This window comes from Pleurodeles waltl, chromosome 9 (genome assembly GCF_031143425.1).
Source record: "Pleurodeles waltl isolate 20211129_DDA chromosome 9, aPleWal1.hap1.20221129, whole genome shotgun sequence".
In the NCBI taxonomy this organism is placed as follows: domain Eukaryota; kingdom Metazoa; phylum Chordata; class Amphibia; order Caudata; family Salamandridae; genus Pleurodeles; species Pleurodeles waltl.
The window spans coordinates 134,771,509-134,797,115 of NC_090448.1; the positions used below are offsets into that span (position 1 = coordinate 134,771,509).

General features: G+C 44.6%; 1 protein-coding gene across 2 annotated transcripts in view; it reads right to left on the reverse strand.

Annotated features, from left to right (window-relative positions):
* Nucleotides 1-25,607, reverse strand: part of WNK2 (WNK lysine deficient protein kinase 2) — a 637,481-nt gene that overhangs the window by 214,480 nt on the left and 397,394 nt on the right. For both annotated transcript variants that reach the window (XM_069206415.1, XM_069206414.1), the window contains 3 exons: nt 24,356-24,405; nt 18,916-19,072; nt 18,687-18,803 (listed from right to left, as the gene is read on the reverse strand). In XM_069206415.1, coding sequence (XP_069062516.1) covers nt 18,687-18,803; nt 18,916-19,072; nt 24,356-24,405 — 324 coding nt within the window. The remainder of the gene's footprint in view (nt 1-18,686; nt 18,804-18,915; nt 19,073-24,355; nt 24,406-25,607) is intronic.

Sequence of the window (25,607 nt, forward strand, 5' to 3'; positions counted from 1 at the left end):
TTCTAGAACGCGTAATTTTAGCATCTTTTGTACTTCCTCTTCAATGAGGTGTTTGCGGGCCTCAGGTATACGGTATGGTCTTAGTCTTATTGTTTTTCCCTCAGGGGTCCTGATGTGATGTTGCACAATTTTGGTTCTTCGGGGGTTCCGGAAAATAACTTTTGATATGATTTTAATAAACCCATAAGTTGGGTCTTCTGACCTTCTGTAAGGTTCGGATTGATGGGTGGAGTTTCTTCTATCTCCTTCTGATTAGTGGGAAATAGTTATATTCCTAGGGAAGCCTCAGGAGTTACTAAAAATCCTGTAGCCTCCGTTGGAGGGTTCTCATTTGGCTCTTCCCATTTCTTTAATAAGTTGACGTGATATATCTGGGTTCTTTTGGGGTGTCCGGAGAGCTCAATTAGATACGTGACTGGGGATACGGGTTTTAAGATGGTATATGTACCTTGCCACCGTGCTAAAAGTTTGTTATCAGAACAGGACTTTAATATTAGGACCATGTCGTTGGATTGGAAGGAGCGAGGTCTGGCTCCTTGGACATAGAAAAAGCCCAAATCAGTCAAAAGAAATACTAAGTGTTTATGGACATCTTCCCACACAGATTGGAGCTGGGTTTTTAATTTGTGTACATATTCTAGTAGAGGCCTTTTCTCCCCGCCTTCTTCTTCCCAGAGTTCTGCAGCCATATCTAAGAGATTGCGGGGTTGTCTTCTAAAGACCAGCTCAAACGGGCTGTGTCCGGTGGAAGCCTGCTCGTGGGTCCTTATAGCATAGAGTACTAGAGGGAGTTTCTGGTCCCAGTCCCTCCCGGTCTCAGATACCGTCTTCCGGAGTAGTGTTTTGATGGTACAGTTGTAGCGTTCGACTAGGCCGTCCGTTTGTGGGTGATAAACCAAGGTTTTTAACTGTTTTATCCAGAGGATCTTGCATATGTGATTCGTTAGAGCAGACATAAAAGGTGTTCCCTGATCCGTTAGGATTTCCTGAGGAAATCCCACTCTGGCAAAGAACGAGATCATCGCTTGGGCCACTGCCTTGGTGGTCATGCTAGAGAGGGGAATGGCTTCGGAATACCTCGTAGCATAATCAACTAAATACCAATTGGTGGAGGGTAAAAGGGGACCTACAAGATCCATACCGACCCGGGAGAAGGGTACATCGATAATAGGAAGGGGTTGTAGTGGGGCTTTCCTGTGGGGTCAGGGTTCGATCAGTTGGCACCGGGGGCATTGCGCACAATATTTTCTGAGTTGGCCATAGATCCCGGGCCACTAAAACCGTCTTAGGAGGTATTCCTCGGTCTTTTCTCTTCCATAGTGCCCCCCCCGGTTGGTAATGTGCTAAGAAGAGGAACTGTATGCGATACGGTTCGGGTACTACTAATTGTTTCTTTACAATGTTGTTGGATTTTAGAACCCTCAATAAGAGGTTATTTTGGATAAGAAAGTAGGGACCCACCTCATTCGTGGATTCGGATTTTGCTGTCCTCCACGCATGACGTAGGGTTGGGTCTTCTCGTTGACTCGCCCTAAATGATGGTGGGAACGTGGTGAGATTGGCTACTACTTTTTCTTGTCCTTTCCTTGTCCTAAGGTCAGATATTTTTGTTTTGCTTGTCTCTTTTCCCGTCTCGTCAGTTTGATGCGACATGGTTTGTTTTCGATATGGGTGTTATGAAAGGGTGCTTCGGTCCACCAGTCAGTAGTCAAGGTATGAGATTTAACCTTCTCTAAAAGTTCGGGAAACCTTATGTAGTCTGTGCCCAGAATACACTCTTCCACTAGTCGGTCCATGACTCCCACTGGTAAGAGGTCCTGGTTCTCTTCCCATTCTACTCGAACTACCGCCAAAGGGTAGTTGTTCTTGTCGCCGTGGATGCAACAGATGGATACCCATTGGTTAGTATGTGGGTCGGAGGTATTTAATATCTCTGCTCGCACCACTGATTGACTGCATCCCGAGTCTATAAGAGCTAAGACAGCCCTTCCGTTTATTTTAATAGTTTGTTTATACTTGAGAGTACCCTTCCCTGTGCACAAGACCCTTCCCCGGGTGACCCCAATTTCCATGGGTTCCCCTCTTTCTCCTTTTCTTGGGCATAATCTGGCTATATGGCCCCACTCCCCACAGCTGTAACATTGTGGCTGTTGCATGGGAGGGGTATCTCCGCTGCGGCCAGGCCCTGTCTCTTCTGGGAATTTTCGGGAGAAGGACTTATAGGGTACAATAGGTGGTTTGCTTGTTATCTTAGGACTAGGACTTTTAAAAATGACTGATCTATGGTAGGCACAGGCCAAATCTACTGCCATGTCGGTGTTCACATTAGGGTGTTGTCTTATCCAACTCCTGGTGGATGAGGGTAGGGATTCCAGATATTGTTCCAGTATTACTGCCTTAATTACATCCTCCCTCTCTGATCCCAGGGGCCCTAGCCATTTTAACCTGAGGTCCTTGACTTTAAAGTAGAAGGTCCGGGGATCCTCGGCCTGTCCCCACTTAATCTTCCGAAATCTCAACCTATAATATTCGGAATCATGGCCTACCCTCTCTAGTATACTTCTTTTAATCTCTTTATAGGGTGTCGTGCCTCCCGGGTTAGCGGCTTGGTAGGCTGTTTGTAAAATGCCGGTTAAAAGCGGTGCAATGTACTGTCCCCAACGTTCTTCTGGCCATTGGGCAGAGGAAGCCACCCGTTCGAAGTTCGTGAAGAACGCATCTTGATCCTCTCCGTCTTGGAATTCCTGGATGACTGAACAAGGGACATTGGGGTGTACCTTACTCGCCGCAATGGTATCCGTCAACTTCTGTAGGGCCGTCTCGTGCACTAATTGGTTATTGGCCATGATGGTGGCTTGGCTTTTTAGTGCACTCAGTAAGGCTTCCCGGTCTTCTTTGGCCTCCCTCTGGTGTGCCTCTCATACTAGCTGGAGGTGCCTTTGTCCCTCAGCTAGTTGCTGGATCATGTCCTCTAGGGTAGGCTTTTCCCCCATGATTCCTGGTCTCCTTAATATCACCTTAAAATCCCACTTCTGACACCATTGTTACAGTGGGCAGGTGATAGAAAGGACTCTGAGACGCAGGTAAGTGATAGGGTGTATTTATTTAAAGGTTCTTATAATTTTCACAGTGTATTGGTGTCCTCTTAGTCCGTAATCTTTCTTTGTCTTTCTCCCAGCTCCCTGCTTGACTGGCGGTGATCCTCTGTTTCGTCTCCCGACGTACCGGAAAGGAACGAAAAGGGAAGGTAAGTCAGGAGATGTATTTATAGGGAGCCTATAAATGATAGATAACAAGGGGAGTGAGAGAGAGAGAGAGCGCGAGAGCGAGAGAGAGTAATCCCGGTGTCTGGGTGGACAGGTATGAATGGGAGGTCGTGATTTCAGTCACCCTCGGTGTCTGACCAGAGAGAGCAATGGCAAACTCAATGTCTCTTTAATATTAAATCTATACCCCACAGTAGAACTGTTTCTGCTATTTCAGTCCTTCCTTCTCTCCTCAATTCCCTGTCCCCTCCCAGCTGCTCCCCTCTCCAACCCCTTTCTCCCCGTCCCTGCCCTCTCCCCTCCTGCCCCCTTCTCCCCATTTCAATAGCTGGTTGTCCCTCAGAAAGGACCGTACCTTGGTGAGCCACGCCGCTCCTGGGACGTGGCGGCTTTTCAGCGATCCTCACTCCGTTCTGGATTCTCCGTGCCTTCTTTGTCCCTCGAATCGTCAGTGGTTCCCGCTCTTGTCTTGGGTTCCTCCTGGTCTCCGCTCTCCGTGGTTTCTTCCTTCTTGAAGTCGGCAGTGTCCGGCTCCTCTGTCCCGCGCTCTTGTCCGTCCTCTCTCCTTTCTGCTCCCCGGATACAGAAATCCGGGGTCATTGCACCGACGCCGGCCCCCCGGTCGTCAGGGCAACGAGTGATGCTGATCTCGCGGCTGCGCGAACAGCGCCACTCGGATGCTGGAGCCGTGTCGGAAGACAACCGGCTACAGGGGGGTTTTGGGGTCTCCACACACAAAATATTTAAAATATATATACACCCACACATCTTTTACCTTATAATAAAATATATATACATACACATATACACACAAACAAACTTACTTTAATAATATTTACCTTAAATAGACTTTCAATGCAAGGTAAAGGCATATGCGTGGTATAACATTGAATGGTACAAAATGATTGGTAAAGGCCTGCGTGTTTTTTTCTTTGTTGTCTTGTCATACAACCGTTGTAAGCATGTACCACTTTGAAAAATAGCTGAACTCTGTGCATATTACCGTTATTGCTGGTGAAATGGAAATGCATCCTGTATGTACATACATGCATATGCGCTTACTAGTTTCAAGTTGAGGAGTTCCAAAGGGGATCTGTGAAGCCATTGTTCATTCTAGTTATGCACTGTCCAGTTTTCCCTACACTGGCAAACTGCTTCAGAAAAAACAGTAGGGTAGTTATCTGGCCCTACATTTGTCAACAGAAGGACTTCTTGGCGAGTTGAAAGCTTGAGATTTATTTTTTTATCGTGGAGTTGTTAACATTGGTAGTACTATCTGGACACAGGTTATATTAGTTCATCAATTGCCGTTACTCTGGAAGAGGCCTGGAACCTGAGCGAGGGGGAACTGGAAGGATTTCAACAAGGTTATTCTAAGCCCGAATATATCACCAAAAGTGTCTAGTAAAGCCATTTTAATCTGGAAGAGAGGCCACACGCTTTTGAGGATATATCAACGGATTATCAGCATAAAAGGTCCGGAATACCACAGTGTTATGTATGGAGATGTAAAAGGGATGCAAAAGGTTCCATTGCTAACATGAACAGCAACAGCGAGAGCAGACATCCCTGCCTAGTGCCTCTGTGTATAGGAAAGCTGTCGGAAATTAATCGACCCATTTTCACTTTGGCTAGTGTGTTAGAGTACAAAGTGCTAACCCAGTTCATGAACCCCAGACTGAAATCCATGTACAGTAAGGACTCCAACAGGAACTCCCAGCTGAGGGGACTGAAACCCTTCTCAATGTAGAAGACTGCCACCCTATCAGACTGTGGGATATCCTGGAGAATTCTTAAGAAGTGTCTAATGTTTAGAAAAGTACTGTGACCTGGAATAAAGCCTGATTGCTAACTAGGGGAGGAAGTCTGTTTGGAAGTATTTTACCCAACACTTTACAATCCGGGTTAAGCAGGGAAAGTGGCCTGTAAGAGAGCACGTCAAGCTACTCATGTCCCTACTATGAGTGCTTCGGGTTGGAAGTCCAGGAGCTGACCTCAAGTTATTTCCTCAAACACTTCCAGCAGGGGTTAGGCAAGAAGTGCAGAGTAGGTTGCCATTCAGCCGGTAGGCCATCTGTGCCTGGAGTCTTGTTCCAGACAATATGCCCTTGAGCAGCCTGAATTTCCTTGAGCTGAATCGGATCATCGAACTCAGCCTTCTGCAGTGGAGTGAGCAGTCAGGGGAGATTATATAGGGGACGCCAGTTCACCAGAGGTGGGAGCAGGCCCAAACGCATACAGCATGCGGTCATAGTCGTGAACAGCATCATTAATGGCTGTTTGTGTAGTGGCCAAGCAGCCGGTGTCTAACCTGATGGCCCCAACTGGGGTACGTTGGTGTTCATCCCGAATGAGCCATGCCAGCAGTCTACCTGAGCGGTCACCTTGTGCATGCAGGCTGGTCAGGTAATGATTGTAGTCATGTCTGCTTAGGCGTGTTTCCACATCTCTGCTTTCCAGAGGTAGCAATGGAGGTCAGGGCTGGTCACCTGAACTGCGATCCCCTTCTCTAGTGAGCACACTTCAGACTCCAGTGACATCAGTTTATGGTATAGTACACGCGTATTAGACCTATCATCGATGGCGTGGTTTCCCCTGTTTTTTTGCCTCTGCTTCCTGTATTTTTGACTGTGTGCTGGACTTTGTTTTTGCTGGTTTTAGTACGCTGGGCACTTTACCACTGCTGACCAGTGCTAATGTGCAGGTGCTCTCTGTGTAAATTGTATTTGTAATTGTCCTTTCCATAATTGGCATATCTGATTTACTAGTAAGTCCCTAATAAAGTACACTGGAGGGGTCCATGGCCTGTAAATCTAGTGGGCCTGCAGCACTGATTGTGGCACCCACATGAGTTAGCCCTATAAACATGGCTCAGACCTGCCACTGCAGTGTCTGTGTGTGCGGTTTTAAACTGCCAATTCAACCTGGCAAGTGTACCCACTTGCCAAGCCCAAACTTCCCTTTTTGTACATGTAAGTCACCCTTAAGGTAGGCCCTATGCAGCTCCATGGGCATGGTGCACTGCAATTTAATGGTAGGAGATGTACTGATGCGTTTTACATGTCCTGATAGTGAAATAATGCCTAATTAGTTTTTCACTATTGCAAGGCCTATCTCTCCCGTAGGCTAACATCGAGACTGCCTTTAATATCTTTTAAGTGCAGTTTCCCATTGGCAGCAGATGGAGATGAGAAGTTTGGGGTCTCTGAACTCACAATTTTAAAATACATCTTTTGGTAAAGTTGTTTTTTAGATTGTCAGTTTGAAAATTCCACTTTTAGAAAGCGGGCATTTAATTGCTTAACTATTATGTGCCTCTGTCTGCCTGTGGAATCCATGTCTGGGTCAGACTGATAGTTGGGCTGTTTGTGAATTCCCTCTAGACAGCTGGGAATGTTCAGCTTATCCTTATGAGTCTTCTGGGCTAGAGTGGGGAAAGGAGGAGCTGACACCTGCACCTGAAAAGGGTTATGCCTGTCCTCAACCAATGCAGTCTCCGACCCCCTGGTGTGTACCTGGGGTCAGGCCTGGGCAAGGCAGGATCTTTTCAACAACAGAGACTTTCCTTTGAGGTTGGCCTACCTCAAAGGCAGAAATGGGTGTAAGTAGTGGACCCAAAACCCCAGACTTTTAGAACACTTCTGGATCAAGAGGAACCTCTGCCAAGGAGAAGAGCTCAAGAGCTCGAGGAGGAGTACTGCCCCTTTGACAATTCATAACTTTGCTTGTGTGTGTTGGATTTTTGTCATTTTGGTCTTGTGTTAATCAGCTAAATACTGCCTATTTTCCTAAACTACTGTAGAGTCATGTTGTGGTGTTTTCACTGTATTTCTGTGTGTTATTGTACAAATACTTTACACATTGCATTGGAGCTAAGCCTGAATGCTTGTGCCAAGCTACCAAGGGGTGAGCAGGGGTTATCCTAGGTCTGTACCTCCCTTACCCTGACTAGAGCGTGGGTCCCTGAATGGGACAGAGTGCAAACAGACTGCCAACCAGAGACCCAATTTCTAAAAATGCCTGACTCCCCAGGTTGGTGAGAGGCAGTGACCCCTCACTACCACTTTGTGTGCATCCCATCCTGTGGCACAGTACTGTCTCTATTGTTCTCAAAGTATTGGGCAATATACACCAATAGCTCCTCTCAAAACGGAGGATCAGAGGGTACCTCTGTTTGTAGGTGCCAAAATGGGGATATTTGTGCATGGCCTGCCCCACTGCAGTTCCACCTGCAGTGGGCACTGGTCAGACAGGGTGCAGGTCAAACATTCAGCCCTGGCAACCATCTGGGTTAGGCACGCTGATTCGAGAAACAAATCAATTATAGTGTGTAGTTTGTGGACCAGAGTGCAAAAGGAGTATTCACACTCCATGGGGTGTTCAAGATGCCATAGATCATGGACCTCTGTCTGTCATCTAGGAGCCAAACCCCTGTGCCACTGAGTCAGTAAGATGGGTTTCTTGCAACATGGCTATGTGCATGTGGCAGCGCTCGAGTTAAGCATGAATCCAATAGCATTTGGTATACGTCGTCATACCACACACATTCCATGTCAGCACAATATAGTGTGGAGCAATCATGTCAGCTTGGGTGCTCATGTTGTATAATGCAGATACAGTAATTGAACAGGGGATGACAACCGCTGATCACAACATTTGACAAACAATCATGTAGTCGTGCCCCCTCACTGGGTCCCCCTACCTCCTGTCAACCAATCTCAAATCTGCTGAAGCAAACATGCATCATTATACAAAACGGTTCTAGTGAATAACCCCCAAATAACTATCTATGCAACAAAAATCATGCATGGGGTTAAACTTGTCCATGTGGAAGTTTCTTGGTGGGGCACTGATTCTTTGGAAGTGTCTTACTTCATGGGTTAGGCCATTAGGATGTGATACTGCATCCAGTCCTCCTAGTAGGTAATGGTTACAGCCTGCCGGTGGCATATTTTCTAGAGCTGATACTTTAGGAGTGCCCAGACACAATCACTGGAGCTCTGGCAACCTTCCGTGGTGTACAAGTATCAGGCCCATCGTACCCCGGGTCGTCAGCACCTCAGTGAACCCAGAAGAGGGTAAGCACCAGCTGCACTTCAATCAGTAAATAGCGGGACGTACTGCTCCTGGTGTGGTTTGAGCCACCTGTGACAAAAACAGGGGGCATGGCAGGCGGTGGTGCATTTATCAGAGATCATCAGCTGTCTGTGGGGTGACCACTGGTCCTTTGATGGAGTCCACAGAGGAGCCATGGGAACTCCCTGTGTCAGAGCCAGATTCTAATATACATTCGTCTGGGGGCACAGTGAAGCAGAGTGTGGTGTATTGGGTGGTTTAAAGCAGAGCTTTAGCCTGATCCTCTGCCGCTTGAGTCTTGGTGGGTTTTAACCTTGACAAGTTGTGACGCCGGCGGCAGGGGCGAGGAGTCAACCACTCCTCAGTTGCAGCCTCCGTTTGCAGCCCTGAGACATACCCATGACATGTAGCCATGTCCAGACGTCCTCTGGGGAAGCAGAAATATGGGCTGTTTTGCCATCTAGTACTTTTTTTTTTTTTAAGGAAACAATAGGGTATATTTAACATTGTGGTCATGGAGACACTGCTTGACCTTGGTGCAAGAGCTCTGCATCAACTGTATCTCTGCTGTAAAGTTGGAATAGGCTGTGATGAAGGCATCCTCAAATTTCCAATGCCCCTTGGCTCGAAAGCGCTGGAGTATCAAGTCACAGTCCCGATAGTTGAGAGGCAGGCCATAAGTGGTCTTGAGGGGGCACCAAGAGGGGGAGGCCTGCCTGGAATCCTGTGCACCCGTTCAATCAATAAACAAATAGGTATTCTGTTGCAAAGCACATTGTCCATCAACCATTTTTTAATAAAATACTCCACATTTGGGCCCTCTGCCCATTTGGAAAAGGCCATGGAACGTCCATGGTTGCATCTTGAATGCCCTTCCGCATCGTATGCCCTGTGGTGCAGCAAGGCGACTTCTGCACTCAGGTGTTTCAGTTGCGTCTGCAGCTCCAGGACAGTAGGACGCAAGGCGACTAGGGATGACTCTGTTGCCACCACTTTGTCAGCTTGCAATGGTCGGCTCACAGATTTTCGTCTTGTGACACTACATAAATTTTTACTTCGAGGGATGTCTTTGTGTCCAGTATGGCCTGTATAACCCGTTCAAACTTGGTGGAGTGCATGGAGAGAGTGGCATCCAGCTGCTGAAGGGCCACTGAAGTGCTGTTTGAAGGCGCCCAGAGGGGCACCAGGTCCTCACCCATAGGAAGGGAAGGCTTTACACCTTTTGGCTTCATCTTGTCATGAGGCAATGATCAGAGTAGGAGGTGGGGGGAATGATAGGCCCCTCTGTTGCTGACGGTAAAAGGCCTGGGGTCGGGAAGAGAGGACCTTTGATAGAGTGCCTGGGATGGGATTCCCCACACTGAACACCCCACAGTGGTAGCACATGTGTGTGGCCAAATAATACCACCGGCCCCACGTGGTGGATATATTGGAAAAGAGAGTATCAACAGCACAAGTTTAATGCCAAGCCACCCAGTTCAGAGCAGAGACCGGAGCCTGCATCTCACAGGAGTGTGCGTTGGAATTCCTAAAGATCTTCTAGGCTGCCCGAGCAGCACCCCAACTTAATGCATCTCCAAGCGCCGCAATTCTGTAGTCTCGAGTAGCAACAGTGCTGCACTAGTGGTGTTGTAACTTCTTGTCTTGTGTGCTTATTTATCCCCCAGGGCATGAGGAATGCATGAGGCCCTGTGGGTCGTGTGCATCAGTACGAGGACCGCTTTCAGGTTCCTGGCAGCCCTCTGTGGCTCACACATATTCTGCAAACAAGCGTGTTCTGCTCCAGTGGCGGTTGAGCGGGCCGAGGATTAAGCTAAGGCCTCCCCACTATGGACAATATTGCTGGGGTGGCCTGTCCTCACTGGTTCAGACAGCAGCACAGGGTGTTGCTCAGGGAGGCAGTTCGGCCTCTCCAGCCGGCCACCTCTTGGACGCAGCTAGCCTCCTACCTCGCCCCCAGCAGGTGAATGAAAGAGCTGTTGAGCATTGGCACCCTGCAGTGCCCACTCGGGATAACATGCTCGCTGTTTGGCAACTGAAAGAGGTGAATTAGTTAGGACTCTCAACGGGCCTTTAGTAGAGTTTTACGTTAAGTGTCCACCCTAGCCACCACCCTTTCTTATTAATGACTTCATCTGCAATCTTCTACGTACAGACTATTTTTTTGCTGACCCCAGAAATGTTCAAATAACAGTGATGAGATGAAAAAAAATACTGTAGCTCAAACAGTAGTGCTGACATACAAGGATTAACAGCACCAAACTCTGCTTCAGAGACAGAAACTTGCCATTCATAATAAAGGCGTGGAGTTTAGCGTCTAAAATCACTATCTTGCAATCTTTGCAGCACTACTTATGAACACTGGATTATTTAGGTGCCCAGGGTCATCCGAATACCAACAAAGACACGTACACAGTGTATAAATTATTTAAAGACATTTATAAAGTAGAACAATCATGATAAAGCAAATCCTTGTGAAATCCTCTTCCTTTACAGTGCAAATTTAACATGCTCGTGAATTCTATCCTAGATAAGCAAATAGGACGCGTGTTGCTGCCAGAGTGGGAAAGGGGTAGTACCTGTTGGGAAGGGTGGAAAGCAAAGAGTGAGAATTAGAACTAGAAAGTGCTGTTGTTCCTACAGTCCGTTCTGGCAAGGTGTGTGGAGGAAGAACGAGTGACCTTGGAAGGATGCAGATGTTGAGCATGTGCGCTACAACTAGCTGTACAAGGAGCATCCTCTCACCAGAAGAACAGGTGAAAATCAGCTCCATTGTCCTGCGGGGCTGCTGATTCTTTTCACGGCAGCTGTCGTTTGAGATATTAGATTAATCCCAATAACTAACAAACAAGAATGCTGGACTAACCACTAAATTAAGCGCTACATAAATGTAATGAAAATTACGGCTACTGTCTGGCTAAAGCCCGGCCTCGACCCTTTTATTTGCTGAAGGGGATTGTATGCAGACTTGCCGAAGAGAAGTAGAAGAAAATAAACAACCATTTTAGTTTGACTACGATTTTCTACTTTCCAGTGATCGACCATTGTTAGCTCCCACATGCTGGGACCTGCCTTTTTACCACCACTTCTTCACAGTGTCTCTGTAGCAATGAGCAAATTGTATTTCATCAGCAGGAGATTTGCCACGCTTGTCCAAAGCTCAGTTGTGGACCCAGAGGTGTCGTTACTGATTTAAAGGGTAATTACCATTAACAGAAAGAGCTCCTCTCTTTGGAAGTGTTCTCTGCGCGGTCCTCCTCGCCCTATCCTCCTCAGATAATGAACTGTCTCAGAAATGGACTTGGCCAAACTGTGATGTCATGTTCATTCCATCAGATGCAATTAACATGTGCAACACCTGGCCAGTATTTTTCCCTTTAGAAAAGCAGTTAGGGGTTCTGCCGTGAATGCAGACCTACTTGAAAGATTGGAAGGGACTTCACATGGACGCAGCCCCCTGAACCTTTCAGTGGAGTGTAGCAGCTTTCCACCAGCCTGAACAGGGCTATTGGTAACCTCTAAATTCACATGCTTGTTATAGCACTGACTGGCTGAGACTGAGCCACTTACAGCGCCTACTCTTGTCGCGTGCTGAGACATTCCGGCTCCGAAACAAAAAAAGAACAAGGGTCAATGGAAGCAGGTGGAGAATGAGCATTATAACACTTCCAGCAGTAACAGTTTCTGCCGAATCCGGTTATTTTTTCCAGAAGCAGTTGGCAATTTAAACAATCCTCCTATTTCCTTTGGAGACAACACAGTCACAGCACTTTTCCTACCTGAACCGAATTGTGAGCTATCTCTGGGCGTGCATAATGGTACCTTATGACCTGACCATGCTTCTCTTTACAGCTCGGCCCCCCAGTCCTACCCCCACATCTTCTGTGCCAATCCAGATGCTGCTCCTTTGCTGTAATATGACAGCCGCTCTAAGAATGGCCCGGTCAGGTAGGACAGGATTCAAGTGTGCATGTCAGGTTGGTCAGAGCAAGGCACCCGTCTGAACCTGTGTCAATCAATTGAGTCTCACCTGCCCTCACTCATGCAGAAAGGCAAACTTGCCCACGCTCAAATAAAATCACTGCACTGTCGGTGTGTCTAGGAAAAGAAAAATAATTGAACCAAAACATTTAATGTTGGGCTTGGAGGCAAACAAACAGGTGGGGGCAATGCCCCAATTCCCACATAAAGAAACCACTGCTGAAGTAAAGTATGGTATGCTTATGTGAAGCTTGACAGTAGATGATTATCTTGAAGTCTGCTATGCTGTTTTCAGGTTAGGTGATTGCCACTTTGTAATAGATCACTGACTGGGGGTACAGCATCTGCAAAGCGAGCAGATGTTTGCGGTTCTACAAGGTCACTCATAGTCTTTGCTTCAAGCCTACTGTTTCTGTGTTTTTGGATGATTTGGTTGGAGTTGTGTTCATGAAAGTGCAATGCTGGAAAGTGCTATGATTTTCTACACAATGTGTCACTGGAGCATTCTCAGCCTTTCTGATGAAGTTGGTTTTGGTTTCATTGTGATGCAACATTTTGGGCATGGCAGTTATTCTGTCTTGTTTGACTGCCGACAAGCACAAATGCAAGAGTTTGAGTTTTTGGCAACTATGTGAGTTGATGGCATCTCGTAGTGGGGGAATGGCATAGAAAATGTGCCTGACCAATCCAAGGGCATGGGAAATGGCAGCTGAGTGAGTGCAGACAGGACTAGGCCAAGGGTGTAAACATGAAAAGTAAGATTAAAAGCAATAAGGGCTTATCTGTGCTGCCTGTGATCCGGTATGCCACTCACTACATCAAAGGGGACGCTCGCCGTGCGCCTATTTCGTCCTCTCCTTGGACCGCTTGAGACAAGTGGCTGAGGGAGAACGGTCTATTTATGGCTGTAAGATATTCCAGGAGCGCCCTGTTAGCGCGTTAATTGGAGTTCAATTGAAGTTAATCACCGCCGAGGGCCTCGTTGCGTTGCTAGCCTCGATATGATTTCCGTAATGGCGGGCGCACCGGCGAAGCCGGGGCGCCGGCATGAATGTGATCGAGTGCTGGGGCGGGCCTCTTAACGTTGATGGCCTCGATGTGCTTAAACGCACCCGTGGGCGCCCCAGCAAAGCCGGGGCCCCAGCAAAGCCGGGGAGCCGGCATGAATGCGAGCGAGTGTAAGGGTGGAGCCCGAGCCGGAAGATTCCTGCCCGAGCGCCACCAGCGGAAGCCTCGCGTTTCCAGTGGTCGCTGGGAAATGTAGTTCCCAGCGGTCCCGTGGCCCAAAGGGCCAAGAAAGAAAAAAAGAAAAAAGAAGAAGGAAAGGATGAAGGAAAGGAAGGAGGGGGGGGGGGGGGGGAAAGGAAAAAAAAGGGGGGGGGGAAAGGACGGAAGAAAGGGAGGAGGGAGAAGAGGGAACAAAACGGACAGGGGGGGGGGGGAAGGTAGTGAGGGGGATAAAAACAAAGTAGGGGGTAAGAGAACAGAGTGGTCCCGGGGCAAAGTCCCGTAAAGGATCAGGGTAGAGGGTGGGGACAGTACAAAGGGGAGGGGGGGGGAAAAAGAAAAAGATAGAGCAGAAGCGGACGGAAGGGAGGACTCATAAATTAGTAAGAGAAATCATTTATTGAGTGTGAACCAGGGGATCTCATCATTAAGACCATTGGTGTCCGTGTGTAATCTCCAGACCCAACGTTGTTCGGTCTGGAGCAATCTCTGTGTCATATTGGAGGACGATGGAGGTAGTTGCTCAATTACCGTCCAGTTTAAGTCATCTGCCGAATGTTTTTCCAGAAGGAAGTGGTTAGTCAATTTAGTAGCCTCTCGTTTACAACGGATCGTACTCCTATGTTCGCAGATTCTTGTGGCGACCTTTCTAGATGTCATTCCCACGTATTTAAGGTTACAGGGGCATCTAATCAAATATATCACGTTTTTGCTGTTACAGTTGGTTAGGGATCTTTGAGCCCATGGAGTCTTAAGGTCTAGGTCTATTGTGGTTGATTTTTTTGTGAAGCAGCAGACACTGCAGTTACCACATGGGTAGTGTCCTCTTGGTGGTGGGAAGCCCCATAGTGTGGTTTGTGTCGTTAGGGACTTGTTTTTTTCTTTGGGTCTTGTGTGGACAACCATGTCCCGTATGTTTGTGGCTCTTTTAAACGCATGTAGTGGCTGCTGAAAAGGTAAACCCCCAGATATAAGGATTTTCCACTCATCTTTGATGATTTTCTGAATCTTATTGGATAGTGGGTTAAAGGTAGTCACACACACAATTTGTTCAGTGTCAGACGTCCTAGTGCGTGGTTGTAGTTGATCCCTATTATTATTCCCCGCTCTTTTGTATGCTCTCTTCACCAGATGTGTGGGATAATCCTTGGTTTGCAGCTTACTAACCAATTTCTCAGCGTGTTTGCGGTAGTCTGTGAGGGTGGAACAATTCCGTCGCAGACGTAAAAATTGACCAACAGGGAGATTCTCCCTCAGGGACCTTGGGTGGAAGCTTTGGAATTGGAGCAGGTTATTTCGATCTGTAGGTTTATAATAGACCTCTGTGGCTAAAGCCCCATTGCTTTCATAGATTGATAGATCAAGAAATGCTAGTTGATTTTCACCTATGGTCATGGTGAAGTTCAGGAAAGGGTTAGCTGTATTTAACCAATTTACAAAATTAATCGCCTCATCTCTAGTTCCTGTCCAGACCAATAGAATGTCATCTATATATCGTTTCCAGAGTTTTATCTGCTGGAAAAACGGGTTGTCATCGTGGTTGACTACCTGTCTCTCAAAGTGATCAACATAGAGACATGCCAAGCTAGGTGCGAAAGTGCTGCCCATAGATGTACCCTGTATTTGCAAGAAAAAGTTATCCTCAAACTTGAAATAGTTCCTTGTGAGAGCCAAATGTGCCAAGTCAAGTATGAAGTCAGGGGGTGAACGTGACTCTCCTCTATTGGCTTCCAAAAGGTCGCTAATGACCTGCAGGGTGGCCTCCTGGGGAATGTTGGTGTACAGGGATTCTACATCCAGGGTGATCAACAGTTCTCTAGTTGTGTCAAAAGCCACAGAGTCTAATAAGACTAACACATCCGTCGTGTCTTTTAGGTACGTAGGAATTCTTCTGACCAATGGCTGAAGGAAGAAATCCACAAATTGAGACAGGGGTTCTAGAACCGATCCGATCCCGGATACAATAGGTCTCCCTGGTGGGGGAATTTTCCCTTTATGCATTTTTGGGAGAATATAAAAATAGGGAATCCTAGGGTTAGCCTGTATCAGGAAGTCTGCCTCATGTCGAGTAATCCAGTCGTTCTCCATGCCTTTCATCACGAAAAAGGAAATTTCGTCTTGAATATCAGGTGTGGGGTCTCGAGATAAGCGTTTATAATGGTGGGTGTTACCTAACAGACGTTCGCACTCATCTCTATACATTTTAAGTGGAGAAATTACCGTTGCTCCCACTTTGTCTGCTGGTTTGATGATTATCATGGGGTCAGATGTTAGGCCTTTCAGAGCTGAAAGCTCGGCCGTACTCATATTATGGTATGTTTTTGTGGTGGTCCCAGTAAGTGCGTTGACCTTTAGGGATACTGATTTCTCAAAAGCCAGGACCTCGGGGGGCATCTGTCCCGTGGTTGGGCAGAAAGTGGACTTGGGGCGTAGGCCAGTGTTTTTTTCTGAAGCCTCGTAGTGTTTACCCAAAAAGAACGTTTTCAAGCGTATTTTTCGGAACAAACCCGCTAGTTCTGTTCGGGTTTTAAATAAGTCAATTTTGGGCGTGGGCACAAAGTTTAAGCCCTTGTTTAGTGCCTTAGTTTCAATTTCACTCAGAACCCGGTTACTCAGATTGATAATATTATCTGTTTGATTATCCGTCAGGCTCGTTATAGTGTTTTGCTTGTCCCTGGGAGGGGTTGCCTTTGTGCAATATTCTCTGGGGTGTCCTCTCTTGGCCTCCAATGTACCTCTTTCCTTTTTCCTTTTCCCCTCCCGTTGCCTCTGTCTAAAAAAGGCTGCGGTGGCTCAGGAAAAGACCATTGTGCAGGGTGTTGGAAAAAGGGCGCCTGGTATTGAGGTGGGAGTCCATATTGGGAAGGCCAACCCCATTGTTGATTATGGTATGGTGGGCAGGGGGGTAACATAGGTGGGTGATTCCACCTTCCCCGGCGTTGCCCACGTCGTCCACGACGTTGCCGCATATTATCTGATGATGAACTATCATTATCTGAACTGGTGTTACCACCAGATGAAGTGTCGGATATGTTGTTAGTTTTCGCTACATAATCCGATTTGGTGTAAGGGTATATTTTCTCGTAGGAGAACCGATCGAGATCTTTTTGGAATTTAGAAATCTTTCGCTGAGTGAGATATTCCTTATGCTCGTTCATATTTTTGTTTACCTCCTCTAGTTTCTTTTTAAAGGAGAGAATGCTCATCCCTGATTTTAGGTTATTCTCACTCGTTTTTATCTGAATTAGAAGTGCCTCGGATAACCTTGTCGCTGTTTTTATGATCAGGATGAGCCAATCTCTGGTACACTTCCATGCTATCAAAGCCCAATCCTTTCTGAATTCTAGATCTTCAAGGAATATACGTGGGGCATTGGTGACCAACAATCCGTTTGGTGCTGTATTGCTCCGGAGGTATTCAGTCAGAACGGCCCTGTGGAGAATAGTTTTGACATGAGATCGTTTTAGTTCTACTAGTGTGTCCCAGTCGCCCAACTGGGATAGACTCTTGGAGAGGGTAGTATCACCAAGAAGTGAGGGGGCCGACAGAATGGCTGTCAGATCCTCATCACTGAAGGAGAGTCCTTCTGCCATACTGGGGAAGAAAGAACACCAGTATGAGGCAGTAGGGAGAGAGGGGAAAAAAAAAAAAAAAAAAAAAAAGGGAAGAAAACAAACAACCTTAGTATTGGTGTGTGGTCCTGGACAAAGGAGCAATAATTGCTCACTAGAGGGGGGACTCTCGCAGCTCAAAAATGAGTGCCAGTGGGCCACACCTGCAGCCACTGGCTCAAAGTAAACACTGGCTCTGCTCGATGTTCAGTATGGAATTTATTTTGTGCCTCATCCATTATTTTCATTGGTCAGCAGAAATGTATAACCTTATTTTGTCATGACTTAGCATAAGACTAACCTTTTTAAAGCACAAATCAATATGCAGAGACTGGTTCAAAGCTTAACAAGTTATGAAGGGGATTGGTTCCATAAAAGGCCAGCAGGTTTACTGCTCAAAGGACCATACTCCGGATTTGAAGAGTCATGAGTTGCAGTTTGTTTCCTCTGGACATTAGCTAGAGTGCCCTGGATCCCAAGATTAAAATGTAAACGTTTGCTTTACATCAGGGACTGAGTACATAAAGGGGCAATGGAAAGCCAGCCTAAAGAAAGCAGTGAATGGAAGAGACAGCATCTTTCTTTAAACTAACAGAAATTTTGACTTTGCCTGACTAAATAAATGATGGTACATTTTGTAGAGTAATGGAATTCTGTGAAAGGTTATTAGCAACTGATATTCAACCTTTGTTAAAGGATACCAACTCTTGACATTCCACAAATTGTTAATACAAAATGTTTTGGCATATCTGTCTGAAAGTATTCTTGTGCAAGCACAATTTGTCTTGTAACAGTTCACTCTACTGCAGTCTGAGCAGTGTTTGAAGTGTGTGGCGGAAGCATTCTGTTTTATCACACATGGAACCTGCCAGAGTCTTTTTCCAGTAAGTTTTTTAGTATTTTTCCTGAGTAATACTTTAATATGCATATTAATTCAGCTTCAACAGTTTATCAAAAGCGGTGAAGATCAAGATTGGTTCAACAGGGATACATCCATTGGAGGAGAGATGGTGCAAGGTTCTATGGTATGGGTTCCTATTTATTGATTGCCATGTTTATACTCCATTCTCCTTCTATGATCCCCTTCTCTCCTACTTATAGTCCTAAATGACATTATATTGGACAGCAGTGCTGTAATAGTGGAAGAGATAGAATTCTCTTCCGTTGCATATGATTTCTCTGCTGTGGCTTTCTTCTGTTTGTTTATGAACTCATACAAGTTACGAGATGGAAAAGCCCAACTTGCATTGTGCTTTATGCCCATTAAAATCATTGAAAACCTAAATGGCTCTTTATAGCATGCGTTAAAGCACAATGTAGCAATGGATTACAGTAAAGGCACAGAAGCCTGACAAATATATTTAATTTGCACTCATGCAAACTATATTTTGGATACAAGGACAGCGTTGTGTGTGCTTTTGATGGATATGCACCATCATGTTCACAGACAACAACATTTAGATCACTCAAACATAGCCGGTCTTGTGTATTTCAGGACACAAAAATACAATGCCATTAGACTTACCATATAAGTAGCAATTTCATCTGGCGCATCACCATCTAAATCAAACTTGAATGTCACCATTTTGTGATTGTGGGTTTCCAATTGGCATTCTACCATTTTATCTCCAGTATTTGAAACCTAGAACACAGTATGCTGTTAGAAACACAGTGGCACTTCCTAAATTGAGGAATATGCAACACAGTATCTTATATTACCAACTTTATCTACCAGACATATGCAAAATGCTTACATTGAGGATGGTCAATTTGGGTCTGCAAGTCTTTTCTTGGCGTGAACGAGTACGAGAAGATCTCCTATGATGTTTCTTTGCAGGTTTTCCTCCTGCTTGCATACCTTCACACCCATCACTGAATTCTCTTCCAGAAGCAGCATCGGAGCCTGCATAGCTTGAAAACAAAATACATTTGGATATGAGGTGTTAGCAAAAGGAAGGGCAAAGACTATAAAATGGCACAGTCACCCCACTATTGCCTAACGGCATCATCCCAGAAAATCCTCTTTCCCTCTGCCACCTTTCACTGCACTCAGGATTGTGTTGGCTTTCCCTTGTTTGTATTCTATCCACATTTGTTTTGAATTTGTCTTTACCTATTCGTTACTGTTTTCTGATATAGATGTTTCTTGCTTTGATGCAGTCATATTTCTGCAATATCTATATTTGCTCTTTCTCCCCCTTTCTAATCGCCATCTTCTACTTACAATTAACATTTCCTGTTCTGTAACTAATTCACCGTTAGTATATGCCCATAACCAGATTTACACTAAACATGAGACAGACTGAAGGTTTTCTATTGTCAAGACTATGGGGGTCATTATGACCCTGGCAGTCACTCGACCGCCAGGCTCTCGGTTGGACCGCCGCCAAAGTGGCGATCCCACCGCGACATTATGAACCTGGTGGAGCTGCCACAGTCAAACAGCCAGGCTCCCACCAGCCTGCAGCCTGGCGCTCCTGGCGGTTGTAATCCACCAGGGCAGCACTGCATGGGGATTACGATTCCCCATCCGCTAGCCTGTCGTTGGCGGTAAACACCTCCATGAAAACTTGCTGCACCGCCACATTGCCGCTGGCTCCCTTAGGAGTTGGCTGCAATGTTAAGGCCCTGTTCCCCACTGGGCCGGCGGGTGGAAACTGTTTCGGCCCAGTGGGGAAGCCATAATAGGGCCAGTGAGGTTCAGGCCACACAGGCCTTTTGGCGGGATGGCATTGGCGGGCGACCTCTGCCGCCCCCGACAATGTCATAATGAGGCCCTATATTGCTTATTGAAAGAGGACTCCTCAAATGCTTTACGATTATTTGCAGTGTCTCCCTGGTAGTGGATGGCCAGAGATCTGATTTTAAAAGCATTGGCACTTTAATGGAAATGTATTTTCCTCTGGAGTGTGTATGAAAATATTTTTACATTACAGACTGGAAAAAGCAAAAGTATTTTTTTGAAAGCCACCAAGGTGTCTACTAGGTTGTTAGGGCTGCAAGAGATTCACTAGGTGGTGAGATGGTTAAATTTGTAAGGATTTAAGCACAAAGCAGAATATTTTGAATGTGACCTTCTGCATGACTTGGAAGCAATATAGTGTGTTTACTGTTTTATCTTGCCAGTTGCTACAGTGCAATGCTAATAGGTCTTCAAGAGCTAAATCCTTTTTAGAAGTTGAAATTAAACATTATGCTGAAAAAACTAAATTTTCGATCTCCTCCATCGGGCTGATCTGGGGTTGAATGTGAGAGCTACTGAGTGAGACATAGCAACCCTTAATCTAGGCCCATTAAAATCTTGATGGACAGAATCTTAAACTTGACTAGTTTCCAAGTGGGTCCTGTAACTGCATTAGTTGTGAGCTTTGAATACACATAAAAGCCTGTCATTTCAACTAGTAGAGAAGGTCCACACGTACAGCCTATTGATCTAAGTCAGATATGTTCTGGATTCTATGGTACATTATCAGTTACAGCAGTTTCCATTTTAGACACCATTAAGTCAAATCTCAGACATCTATTAAATGAATACCCTAGGTCCCTGTTGGATGGTCGTGCCCAAGTGGGATGGGTATAGCAATGTTATTTCAAATATGATCTTCATGTTGCCAGCATCATTCATAACAAAAATACCAAAGGTTCTAAGCATCATGGCCAGAATCAACAGATGTGAGATACACTACAGAAAGTAGGTGAAGAAGCAGAGCACATCTGGTCATTAGGACCGAAATGTTGACTTTGTCAAAGGGTATCAAATGTCCAAAAGGTTCAAGGAATCAAGACATTGGTCTTTGGTGGGCTGAGACACAACCCATTCTGATTCATTCACATCTGCATGGTTTATGCAGTCAGTGGCTAATGCAAATGATGTGTATTTGGGTACCGCAAATGTATTCAAGATGCCCTAAGATGTGGCCCTTGAATGTTTGCGAGAAGTGGCATGTACACAATGAAGAGAACTGGGAACAGTGCTGACTCCTCCATCATCAGCCATCAGGATACGTTTTTACATAAAGTCAAGAAACAGAGCCATATATGTGAAATTAGGGTCTCAAACCCTGTGATTCATTAAATAGGTAGGTTTGGAACAGTCAAAATGTTTTTATCTACCTACTAAACCCTTCTACCGAATTGCAAATGTATTTGTAAATTGGTAAATGAGTTTAGAAATTGTTTATGAATTGCTATTTGGAAGATCATGAGGTGGGGGGCACTTCCAAATAGTGATTCCTTACCATATACATCAATGGTTTGCAACTTTATTTCTGGTCCCAAACCATTGAAAAGTTATTGACTCTTTAGAGTCTGAGGGGACCACTGACAACTCTCAAAGAAACTTTGGAAACAAAATAAGAGAACGTCCCAGGAAATCAGTTTCTAAAAAAGTTAGTAAAAAATAAAAAGGTACTTTAGTACTTTAAAGTTAAACACAGGCACTTGCTATGCTGGCCCTAGCAGACAACCATTTCTGTGATATTCTCCAATCTGAGTGAGTGACAAACAAATTATTGTGATAGGTCGGATTGCGACCCGCTCTGAATTTTATTTTGTGATCCAACTTTTCACAGAAGTCACTTTGCAAAAGAAACTTTGTGGTTGACAAGTTGTGACCAGTATTTGCGACCAGAAATAAAGCATATTTTGCAACCAACTCTGGTAGACCTAGGTATATTGCCGATGTGCAAGTTATCATCCAACATGTTCAGCATCACTGACCATTCATTAATGTTTGGGGCAGTACCTTGGCCTTTGGACTGAGACAGTTTCTTCTAGTGCTTGTGAGTCGGTCTGGGCCTAAGACATGAGCAGAAGTTAGATTAGAAATTGTGGAGGAGGCAGTTTTACTCTTGATGAAATTAGATGTTTAATGTTAATATAGTTTCAATGATCTTTCCATGCAAGAGAGGCTGGTTATTGCACTTTAAACTGCCAGTCTCTCTGCATGTGCCCTGACATTCTTTAATGAGGATGGTCTGTTAAGCTACAGCAGAACTTCTTCAGAGGAGAGCTATTCCTGATGCGATAGCTGTTGCAATTGATCACTGCCAGCATTTGTTTTCATGGTGGTAGCTAGCACCCTAATGTTATTTAGCTTTCTAGAATTAGTATTCTACTTCTTGGCTTAGAGTAAAATTTTAGTCGCTCAAGTCCTGCTTTCTGAATATGCATCTGATTTGTCTGAGTGTGGGGGAGGGGCAGCTCCCTGATTTTGATCCAGTTATTCTATGGAAGAAGGTTGTTAGTGCATCACTCTGGCATTGGGAGGAACCCTCACTGAGGGAAACCGATAAGAGGGCAACAGAGTGTAGTACATAACTGAATAAGTGTTTCTGCTTTTATAACTTGGGATGGAAAGGAGATTTGTTTGTTTCTCGCGGTAGCAGGCATGCATTTCAGACAGTGAATACATCTCATTTTGCAGTCACAAGTAAGGTTTGCTTTTTCACAATGCTTTTCTAGTTCCTGGGCATCAGTAGAGGTCATGTCTGATTTCATCATAGTTCACATGTCTGAAGGGGACTCTTTCCATTATAGGTGAATGTCCAGAGAAGTGTGGTAGAAGTTGCCGGCATGAAGGTTACTCAAGTTTCTGGTCCCAGAAGTAGAACTGTTTGTGACAATTTAGTGTGCAACTGACATCAGATTGTTCAAGAACAGTGCAGTGTACAAGAGGAGTATGGGTCAGGACAGTGATTTCTGCTCTTATATGAGGTGGCTCATCATCAGGGCAAAGATCACCTCAAACCTGTGACCTACCTTTTATATGGGAGTATTCAGATTTGTCCATGACTTCTACCACTTCATGCACCTAGATACTTTTTGGAGAACGATGTCCTCCAAGATAAACAGAATGTTTTGATCCCGTATGTTTGAGTGGAATATTGCATACATTTTTTGTGAGGGGGAAGGCAGGGGCCACAGTAAACTTCATAGGCAAAGGAAGATGCCATCACAGTAATGCATGTTACAAGTAAATATCCACAGAGGTTTACATGAGTGCCAGGTGGATGCTTTCTGAATAAAATGAAGTCCACTACCTCTAGAGCGCCAGTAGAATCTTCTACCTAGTCTGTAAAGACAAAGACCATGGCTCTAACCGGTCACTCAGGAAAGTTTCCATTAGTTCAAGGTGGTGTCTGATACGCTTATTTGCGACAAATAGGGCACTACATTCGGTGTGTACACCACAGTGAACATTGAACGGTAAGGTCTGTGGTGTTTTGTGGAATGTAAAAAAAGGAATAGTTTTTGGTGGGTCTTTCAAAACCATGGTTTGCACACAAAAAATAGAAGGCTGGGTCATTACTTGAAGGAAGGTCAGACAAGATGGTCAAGGTTATCTTTTAGTGTTGTGGGATTTTAAGCTTTAAGAACACCTTGGGGGTGAGGGTGGTGGTGAGTGAATATGAACAAAGCATGGTCAGTGAGACTGGGTTACCATGTAACAATTGAAGCATGGGTTAGGGCCGTGGGTGACACTTAGATAAGTGATGACATGAGGATATGAAAATGGTTAATTATGAAATGGTTGAAGGTTAATAGGGGCAGTGTGAGATAGTAATTGCAGATCATTTGGATTGCATTAGGAAGGAGTCAGTGTTACTCCTACTTAATTTTTTTGTTTACATAATAGAATAAACAATTAAAAGGTAGACAGGTTAACCAGATATCTTTGAACCATTACGGGGGTGGCTTCTTCATGCATAGGAAAAACAGCTGTGTAGTACTCAAGTCCCCATGATGTTGTGTGCCCAAAAGAGTGAAGGTGTACAAAAGAAAATAGATGTGTTAATTGTTAGTAATACTAATGATTTGGGGACACGACTAAGTCTATTCAGTTCTTTTAAAAGTAGCTTTTGCGTTGTATGTATCACAAACTATTTTGCCTAGAGCAGTAGAATCAGGTACTACGTCTATGTGTGATAAGTAGTTCAAGCAAGTGGGGGGGGGGGGTGGGCAATGATTTTTAAATCATTATTTTCCTTTAAGGACTCGATAACACTAGTTGAGTAACTACACTATGCTCCCACCATGTGTCATTTTATAAACCAAAACAATCTACTAACAAGTGTGTCTCGAATAACATCAATTCCAGTTATTGCCGACGTAACTGAAATGTTATGTCATGATTTTTACACACAGCAGTTGCTAAGATACTTCAATAATGTCAAACAGTAATTGAAGAATTACCTATCACTGGTCTGTATTGGAGTTTGTTGATTTTCCTGAGATGCATGCTCCTAAAACGTAATAAATGTAATTTAGCATACAACACAATGAAAAAACATCTGAATTAAACTGTAGCTATTTGATAAAGATCATTATTTGAAAGAATTGTGAGGAGTTCAGTAGAATTATCTACCTTCTTTTATTCCAACCACATGACCTTAAAAGGTTTTTCAATTAGTGTCAGTATGGGACATCTGGATTACGCTAAGGCAGGAATGACTGAAAACTGCAAATATATGACAGCACCGTTGGTCAGTATCTGACTTTACTGTCTCAGTTGTTAAGCATTATTAAAGAATGTTGAAGTTCAATTTGATTTTTACAAAGTTCAGTTAACACAACGTTTCAAATTAGCACATTCGATCAATGAATGAATTGTGATAAGAACCTGAACCAAATTCACTTTTGAAAGAATGTAAACCTGTTCTGTGTAGAAATAATATGAGCTCAATGGCACATGATCCACTAATTTTCATAGATTTAGACTAAGGAAGAATGTAAAAAGAAAGTCACTAATAGCCCCTACAAATAGGCCACAAATTAAAAAGAGCCAGGGAGTTTATTATCATTCTATGAATGGTGCAGTATCTCAGGTAAAAATGAAGACATGACCATTCCATTTAAATAAATAGCTTGTGAGAAGACTGAGGCAACATTGCATGACAATAATGCTATTCCCTGACTATATTTAAATATTTGCTCACAGGCACACCACCCCATATTAGAAATCAACAAAAGTTCTTTACATTTCACTATGGATACTTTTTATCGTAATGCAAATGAGTAATAACCAAAGGGAGCGTCAAACAAAGTTAGTTTAAAGAATATTGCCCTGAACCCCAACCACTTTTTGCTATCTAGGTATACATATACACAAATACACTTCGATCTGTTAGATGGCAAACTGTGTAAGACAATTAGCTTGCTTAGGTCACAATTACTTTTTGTAACACTGTTGCCCAACACATTGACTAGTCAGGTATCAATGGCTAAAATGAAGATGCTACCACAGCTCATGTCTCAGTCTTTGAATACTGCTTTCCCCAAAAGACCTTTCAACAAGTGTGACTATGCATACAACATTTCTGGATGTTACAAGCATTGACCAACGATATAGTACCCTGTTGTCTTCACACGTCTCAGTCCAAGTCCAATTTATAGCTTCAGCTTACTGTGTTTATTGACAAGCACTCACTAAAAATATCAATAATTG